The sequence below is a fragment of the Lycium ferocissimum genome, chromosome 9, assembly GCF_029784015.1.
Source record: "Lycium ferocissimum isolate CSIRO_LF1 chromosome 9, AGI_CSIRO_Lferr_CH_V1, whole genome shotgun sequence".
Taxonomy (NCBI): Eukaryota; Viridiplantae; Streptophyta; class Magnoliopsida; order Solanales; family Solanaceae; genus Lycium; species Lycium ferocissimum.
The window spans coordinates 49,075,083-49,084,332 of NC_081350.1; the positions used below are offsets into that span (position 1 = coordinate 49,075,083).

Here is a 9,250-nt window from a genome sequence, read left to right on the forward strand (position 1 = left end):
TCATTTGAGGTTGAAGCTAATAATCATCTCGATATTTACATGTATTCTGAGGTCAGTTAACTCATGTTGGTGGATCTTGTCTTTGTTCTCTCTTTTCTTAAAACTATTTGAGGGGCTCATGATCTTTGCCATCACTTGACTAATTCTTTTAAGTTGTTGAGTATATGTTTACCCCTTTTTTTTTTGGGAGTTTTGAGGAATCATGTTTGTTTTAGTACTATTTGAATTTATGTCATCAGATCAAGGTTGCAGCTCTATTCTAAAGGGGTTATATATGTTTTATTTCATAAATAGGTTGCAAGTCCACCATTCAGTCAATCAGGGCTTTGCTTGTATTGCTTAAAGTTGTTTGGTACCTTGAATAACCATAATTTTTTTAGGGTTGCCCTATGAAAAGCTTTTTTGAGACTAAAACTGCCTAAAAATGAAGATGATGTCTTATGTGCTTAAGTACAAGGAAAGTTAATATTTGTGTGGAACTGATTCCTTTGTTTGAAAACCATTGATTGACTGCTCTCTTAACTGTGTCATGTTTAGGAATCTGTTATGAGTTAAAAGGTAGGATCTAGGATTCAAAAAAGATGAAGTTGGAAAATAGTTCAATATGCTGACAAGAGTCCAGTTTGTTGGGAATAACTTAGTGGTGGCTTATTTTTGGTCTTCATGTGTTAGTTTCCCCTTGTGAATCAAAGGTCTGGATCTGTGTTGAAATGTTAAGTGTTGTGTCTGTGACTTCTTTGACTAATTGAAAGGTTGTAAATAAGGAGGATGGTGCTTGAAAGGTGGAAAATTATGAGTGTGACTTACCTCGGACTTAGGAAAAGGATAGAGGACTTGGAGCTTCTAGCTAACTGAGTCCTCGTATACATTTTCCGAGTTCTTTGGGGTTGCCCTCGGAAGTCCATACGTACTTGGGACTCTCCAAGGTTTTAAAAACAATTAAGTAGGTATTAGTTTGTTCTTTAAAAAGTCTAAACTGCTTGTGTGGTGCTTCAATCTCCTTGGGTGTTTGTTCTGTGATCACATGAGCTTCAGTTAATATGATATTAGGATCTGCTTCTTTTGTGTGTTTGATTTTTTGTGAAGGGGCATTCCAATGAACTAAAAACTGCCTTGAAATCTTATATTATTTTACTGTGTCATTGCTTTAAAATAAATTAGTTCTCTTCATCATGGTATACTGGGATATAACCATGTATACCTGGTATATCAAAACCCTGCATATGTAGAAGTCTGGTATATCAGGTATATCATAGGTATATCACCTATCAGAAATACTTTAACTATCAATCTCTGCATGACGAATTACTCTATGGATGAGTCTAGTCTTTGTGTCTTAATTGGGCTCAATTTGCACTAGAATTTGTTTGGACCAAATGTGCCCCTCATTCTATGTTTTGGTTTATGATTTGGGCTAGTTTGCGAACTTTGAATAAACTGTCTGGGCTAAGTTTATATTATTTGAATTGAGCGCATGACTTGTCTCCTTTTTTTTTTTTTTTTTTTTTTGGCTTTGGCATTATTTTCTTGTTAGTTGTCTGTTAATATGATTAAATTACTAAAGTAAGGATTGTAAGTATTCTGATTTTAACACCTAGGTCTTAGATATATGCTAATCCTTTTTTTTTTCTTTTTGCTCCACGTGATTCAACCGTGGGCCACTTGGGCCATCTCTTGCATTAAACCTTTGTTGGGCTAGAGGCCCAACCATGTTCCTTGATCGAGTCCGAATAGAGGAAAGGGAAGCTAATATTTGTGGAAGGCCCAGCCAATGGGTGAAAATGGCACTGATGGACTTCGGTAGGCCCATTAGTTTAACAAATATTTTTACTCTCTCTCTTCCCTATTTTGATCTATCTGGCATGTAAGTATATTGTATATATACTAACTATGCTAAATATTGAAACCCCCATGGATGTAGAACTTAGGATATAGTTAGTAATTTGGGAAAGTTGCCAAATTGATTTAAAACTCGATTATTTTCAGGCATAAACCAGAGCTTAACTACAATATTTTGAGTTTTAAAAAAGAAAAGAAAAAACTACTACTGCTCTTAACACTGCGTTTGAGTATAAAGAACGAATAAGAAATGGGATTTGGTTCAATTTGAATTGGTTTAAGGTTTGAATGAGGTAAAACGTTTTCTTCAAACATAAGTAGCAGGTTTGGGCCTTAAGCCCGTGATTAAAATGATCCATTGTTGAAAAAGTATGTTTTCAGATTTGGCTTAACGAAATGCATAATGGGTTGTACCAAAAAGGCAAAAATCTGGAACTTGAGCTAATATGGGCAATTTTGAAAAAAAGGGTCTGGACTTGAACAAAAATTGAATGGAGGATAAAAGGCTATTTCGGCCTGGAAGCCCACCGTAGGCACGGACTAAAAATGAGACTGTTTTGGACTGTGTTGGACCTGAAATTATTTGGACTGGGTTATGATGGTGACATGGACTTAGATCTGAAAAATATCATTGACTTATGGGCTTCAATAATTAACATGGACCTAATTTTAATGAATTTGTGCGGGCCGGCACTGGCCGCGGTGACACTAAGCAACTCCCTTCAGGCGCGCAGGAATTATGGCGTCAAGGCACAATGAAGCCATCCTGTAACATTTCTATATTTTCATACGTATAAAAATCCGTAGGTACTAAACCCATTTTGTTAGGACTAGAATAGTAGTGACTCTACTCGAGAGAAATCCCGAGTGTGTCCTAGTTCCCAAGAACAAAGTGAGTTGAACACTTACATGGATTTTCTAAACCAAACCCCTTTTTGTAAGGGGATTTTTAATAAGTACATTAATCATACATTGATTGAAACTCGTAGTCAACCGCGTTCTACGGATCTTTAATACTTAGGGTGTGTAAAACCTTCTCAGATCGCGGAGACCACTACCGAAGGCGTAGTCCAAATGATTTTTTTATTTGGAAAAAAACTTTAAACCCAGTTTTCTTAATTTTCCATAAATAAATTAGGTGGCGACTCTAAAAATACTAAAATCCAATTAGAGCACCAACAACCTCTTAGTAACTTTTATGCCTTAACCCGCGTAATAGCGAACCATAACAAGTACCATACTTAATAAGCTTGTTTCAATGTGATATAAGGGCAAAGGAAACATAAGGGAGTACATTATGGAAATGTCTAATCTTGTGACAAAACTCAGGGCCTTTAAGCTTGAATTGTCTGATGACATACTTGTGCACTTAGTTTTGATCTCTCTTACGTCGATTTAATTCAAGTTTACATATAATACCTAAAAGGAAAAATGGACTTTGAATGAGTTGATAGCTCAATGTGTGCAAGAAGAAGATAGACTCAAACAAGAGAAGATTGAAAGTGCTCATTTGGCATCTACTTCTGGAACTAAAACTACTTCACATAAGCGAAAAAGGAGTAAGAATAAAGAAGCTGCAGACAAAGGAACATCACAACCTAAGGATCAAAACAAACAGGACCCCTGCTACTTTTGTAAGAAGGTTGGTCACATAAAGAAAGATTGTTCCAAGTACGCTGCCTGGCTTAAAAAGAAAGGTAAACTTCTCAACTTTGTTTGTTCAGAAGTTAATTTGGCTATGGTACCTACTGATACTTGGTGGATAGATACGGGTGCAACTACTCACATAAGTGTCACTATGCAGGAGCGATACAGGAGTCGAATGTCAATTGATGCTGAAAGATACATTTACGTGGGCAATGGAAATAAGGCAGCTGTAGAGGCTATTGGTATCTTTAGAATTTTATTAGTTACTGGTATTTATTTGGAATTAGAGGAAACTTTTGTTGTACTATCATTAGACGGAACTTAATTTCTATTTCTTGTTTGGACAAATCCGGATATACTTAATCCGGATATACTTGTTCTTTTGGAAATGGAATTTGTAGTATTTATTTAAATTCTAATGTCATTTGAACCGATACTCTGATTGACCAATTATATAAATTAGACAGTCAAGCCTACTGCAACAATGAAAACCTGCATTCAAGTAATTTTGTACTAAGCGTAGATTAACAAATGAGAATTCATCGATGTTATGGCATAAACGATTAGGTCATATTTCAAAACAAAGAATACAAAGGCTTGTGTCAGAAGGAACTTGTGTTAGAAGGAATTCTTGATTCCCTTGATTTATCAGACTTTAAATTCTGTATAGAATGCACAAAGGGAAAACAAAAAAATATAAGAAAAAAGGATGCTTATAGGAGTAAAGAACCTTTAGAGTTGATACATACAGATATTTACGGTCCATTTCCTATGGCTTCCTGGACTGGCCAATAATATTTTATCAACTTTATAGATGATTACTCTCGTTATGGCAACCTATATTTAATTCATGAGAAGTCACAATCTTTGGACGTTTTCAAAATTTTCAAAGCTGAAGTTGAAAATCAATTAGGCAAGAAAATTAAAGTTGTCAAATCTGACCTTGGAGGGGAATATTACGCAGATACGATGGATCAAGTGAACAATGTCCAATCCCTTTTGCGAAATATTTCATACAGTGTGGAATTGTTCCTCAATACTCTATGCCAGGAACTCCGAGTCAAAATGGTGTAGCTGAGAGATAAAACCGAACTCTTAAGGATACGGTCAAAAGTATGAATAGTCATTCTTCTTTACCTGATTCTCTTTAGGGAGAGGCATTAAAGACTGCAGTTTATATATTAAATCGAGTTCTAAGAAAATCAGTAGTTAAAACCCCATTCGAGTTATGGACCGGTAGAAAGCCTAGTATTAGGCACTTACATGTTTGGGGGTGTCCAACTGAGGCTAGACCTTACAAGACTAATGAAAAGAAACAGGATTCAAGAACAACTAGCTGCTACTTTGTAGGTTACTCAGAAAGATCTAGAGGTTTCAAATTTTATGACGCCTCAAATAGATCCTTTTCGAAACTGGGAATGCCAAATTTATTGAGGATGTTGATTATAGTGAGAGTGATCAAAATAGACAAGTTGTGTTTGAAGAAGAATTTGTTAATATTCCTTCTACAATTACAGTTGAGAGTAACCAGGTAGCTTTACCTGACACCTTTCAGTCAGTAAATCAAAACTTTGACGAAAACACAATTATACCTATGACACGTCCCAAAATTGAGGAACCATCATCTGTTCAAGTTGATGTATCCTAACAACCTCAAGTTGAAGTGTCTAAAAGAAGATCTAGCATAGAAAGCAGAAATGCAATTTCAGATGACAATGTTGATTATCTCCAAGAGCATGAATTTGACATGGGATCAGAAGATGAACCTATCACTGTTAGTCAAGGAAAATCATGTCAAAACTCTGCTAAATGGATCGAAGCCATGAAAGATGAGATGAAGTCTATGAAAGACAAGGGCGTTTGGGATCTTGTCGAGTTACCGCAAGGAGTGAAATCAATTGGTTGTAAATGGATTTTTAAAACCAAACGTGATTCGAAAGGTAACATCGAAAGATATAAAGCATGCCTTGTTGCCCAGGGATTCACTCAGATGGAAGGCATAGATTTTAAAGAGACATTTTGTCCAGTTTCATCGAAAGACTCATTTAGGATCATTATGGCACTTGTAGCTTATTATGACTCAGAGCTACATCAAATGGACGTAAAGACTTTATTTCTCAATGGAGACATTGAAGAAACGATATACATGGTGCAATGAGAGAACTTTGAGTCTAATGATTCAAAACACATTGTATGTAAACTTAAGAAGTCCATTTACGGTTTAAAGCAGGCATCCCGTCAATGGTACCGGAAGTTTGATCAAGTGATAGCCTCTTTTGATTTTAAAGAAAACACTGTTTATCAGTGCATATATCTCAAGTTCTGTGGGAGCAAATTTATTATCCTCGTGCTATATGTTGATGACATTCTACTGGCAAGCAGTGATATAAGTTTATTGCATGAAACCAAGAAATTCCTATCCTGTAAATTTGAAATGAAAGATCTTGGTAAGGCATCCTTTGTTCTGGGTATACAGATTCATAGAGATCGTACCAGAGGCATTCTTGAACTATCACAAAAGACTTAAATTGATAAGGTGCTCAGTAGATTTGGAATGCAAAATTGTACACCACGAGATACACCTGCAAAGAAAGGGTGATAAATTTAGTTTGTGCCAATGTCCAAAGTTGGACATAGAGAAGAAAGAGATGGACAAAATCCCATATGCATCAGCAGTGGGAAGTCTCATGTATGCACAAGTTTGTAAGCCTCCAGATATAGCGTGTATAGTGGGAATGTTGGGCAAATATTTAAATAATCCCAGAATGCATCATTGGAAAGCAGTGAAACGCGTTATAAGGTATCTTCAAAGAACTAAAGATTACATGCTCACTTATCGGAAGTCGGATCACTTGGAGATCGTAGGGTATTCCGATTCAAATTTTGCTAGATGTCTTGATAGTAGGAGATCTATATCAGGTTATGTTTTCATGTTGGTTGGAGGAGTTATTTCTTGGAAGAGTGTCAAAAAAACACTAATAGCTTCTTCTGCTATGGAAGCTGAATTTATAGCCTGCTTTAAAGCATCAAATCAAGGAATATGGCTATAGAATTTTATCACCGAACTGCAGATAGTCAGTGGAATAGAAAGACCATTAAAATTCTATTGTGATAATAAATCTGTTGAGTTATATTCGAAGAAAAACCGAAGTTCATCAAAGTCAAAGCACATAGACATTATATTTCTGGTTGTAAAGGAAAGAGTTCAGAGTCGTTTTATGTCAATTGAGCATATTAGTACAAAATCGATGATTGCGGATCCGCTCACTAAAGGTTTACCACCTAAAGTATTTCATGAGAATGTTGCTTGTATGGGTGTTGTTAGACTCTCTGATGAGATAGTTTAGTGGGAGTTTGTTATTTTATTTATGTTTTTGACATGTTGAAGTTTATTTTCTATACAGATTAAAGTTTTGTGAAATTTATGAATTTCATATGTTAATTGATAACTCTAAAAAATAAAGATATTAACTTTCTACTGTGGTTTTGCATGAGGTATAAGAAAGTGATATTGGACTATTCAAGTCATAAAGTAGGACCAGTTGGAAATAGACATGATTTAAATCATTTTACATGTAATTTCCGTGTTTGATCTATGTCATTGATTTTGCTAATATACGTGACCATTGATGGGTCTAGTTACGAATATATGTTACGAAAACCGCTTTGATCCAGTATTGGTATTATCGATGGACCAAATTGTTTTGAGATATTTCAATTAAGATAGCAAAAGTTTGTGCACACTAAAGTTTTATCTATGTATGATTGTTCAGAAATATACGTGGTCCAAGTGGAAGATTGTTAGTAATTTTCTATTTATGGACTCACATATTAATATATGGAATTTTTACGCGTTATAGCTACTTCTAATACATAATTAGTGGTAATAACTATCTTTTATTTTAATTACTAATAATAATTAAATACTTTTCTAATTTAACAATTATAGCTACACAGTAACTTTCAATTACCATTTCACAAATACACCTAAAAATTAGCACCCCAATCCCATATCCCCTTTTAATGGTAACAATATTAATCACTTAATATACATTACCATTCTCTCTCCTTTTTCATAAATTCTTATCTTTTTAAAAAGGAAAGAATCTGTGAATGCCCAGTGAAATAGTCGCCTTCTTCCTCTCTTCCCCCTTCTGCAAAAATTTCACTTCCATTCTCACCAATCAACAAGTTTTTTAGGGTTTTGAGAAAGTTTTTTAGGGTTTTGAGAAGACGAAAAATATATGTATTTGTGTATGTTCTATGATATAACTACCAATTGTTGTGGTTGGTGGTGTATTTTTGTTAGTTTTTCTATATATTTGTGTACTTTGTTCAAATTAATTCCATCAGTTCATCTAGTTTCAAATACACGGGTGACACAAATACATGGTAAGTTTTCTATATATTTATGTATTTTGTTCAAATAAATCCTATCAAATACATGGGTGATACAAATTGTTACTCACAGAAATACATGAGATTTAATATAAAATACATGGGGTTTGATTAGAAACTTCAAATACATTAGTTATGCTATCAAATACATGGGTAAATAAAAAACGAAATCAATATTGAAAACTTCAAATACATTACCACTAAATACATGGGTGATGCAAATTGTTACTCACACAAATACATGATATTTAATATAAAATACATGGAGTTTGATTGGAAACTTCAAATACATTAGTTATGCTATCAAATACATGGGTAAATAAAAAACGAAATCAATATCGAAAACTTCAAATACATTGTCTGTTGAATATTTTCAAATTTTGAATTTATGATTTTTTACGTTTGAATGTTGAAGATTGGATGAAGGAATAGAAAACGGTTATGGAAAAGAAATCTAAAATCTGATTTTGTGGAAGAGTATGGTAAAAAAATACCAATTAATAACTAATTAAATGATCCCACCGTTACGTTCTAAAATCAAGGGATATGTTTTCTTTTTTACTGTGTGTCTATGAATTTACACGCATCAAATACATCCGAAAAAATACCTTAATTTGGGAAAACATAGCTACAAATGGTAATATTTAAAAGGGTAGCTATAAATGATAGAAAACTACCATAAGGTAGTCATTTGAGAAATTTTACCTTAATATATTTTACATAGATATGCTATCATGAAAGAAGCCCATTTTATGATCTAATAAAGAATTATTATATGGGCCTTCCTAGAAAATATCTTTTATTTCTTTTTATTTATTTTTGGTGGAAATATATGATAAGATTTGCGTACACTCTACCCTCCCCAGACCCACTTTGTGGGATGTCACTGGGTATGTTGTTGTTGTTGTTGTTGGAAATATATAAAAAGGTACTTAAATCTGAAAAGGCACTTCAGTACCTTTTAAATAGAGATGGTCCCTAAACCAGAAGAGACGCTACTTTTCTTTACTCTCCATCTCAGAAAAAGAACATTAAAAGGTGCACTCTTCAAGGCTTAAAAGTTCCTGATCCTCTCTTTCAATCAATTCTAGTAATGGAACAAGGTTAGTACCCGTACTGTTCCAGAATTGTTATTCATTGTCTATCAATTTGCTTGTGATTCCTGGACTGTGTTTTCTATCAAGTGTTTTCTATCAACAAGGTCATTCACTAATTACTAAAAAATTACAGGCTCAACTCATTGAAATTGACGTATTAATTGGACAAGAACATTGGTAGATTGATTCCGTCCCTCTCTAGTCAAGATGCTACCAACTTTCTGAGAGATGTTAATGCAAAATTTTGGTCACTGTTTTAGGGAAACCAA

At 34.2% G+C, this 9,250-nt stretch overlaps 1 protein-coding gene across 1 annotated transcript; it reads left to right on the plus strand.

Moving 5' to 3' along the window:
* Positions 1–6,134: 6,134 nt before the first annotated feature.
* On the plus strand, positions 6,135–6,536 carry LOC132032015 (secreted RxLR effector protein 161-like). Its single transcript, XM_059421844.1, has one exon. It carries the CDS (start codon positions 6,135–6,137, stop codon positions 6,534–6,536), a length of 402 nt encoding a protein of 133 aa, XP_059277827.1.
* Positions 6,537–9,250: the final 2,714 nt, after the last annotated feature.

Bases quoted from the DNA above. Each gene is read 5' to 3' on its own strand.
- LOC132032015 (XM_059421844.1), top strand. From the start codon at position 6,135: ATGGACAAAATCCCATATGCATCAGCAGTGGGAAGTCTCATGTATGCA.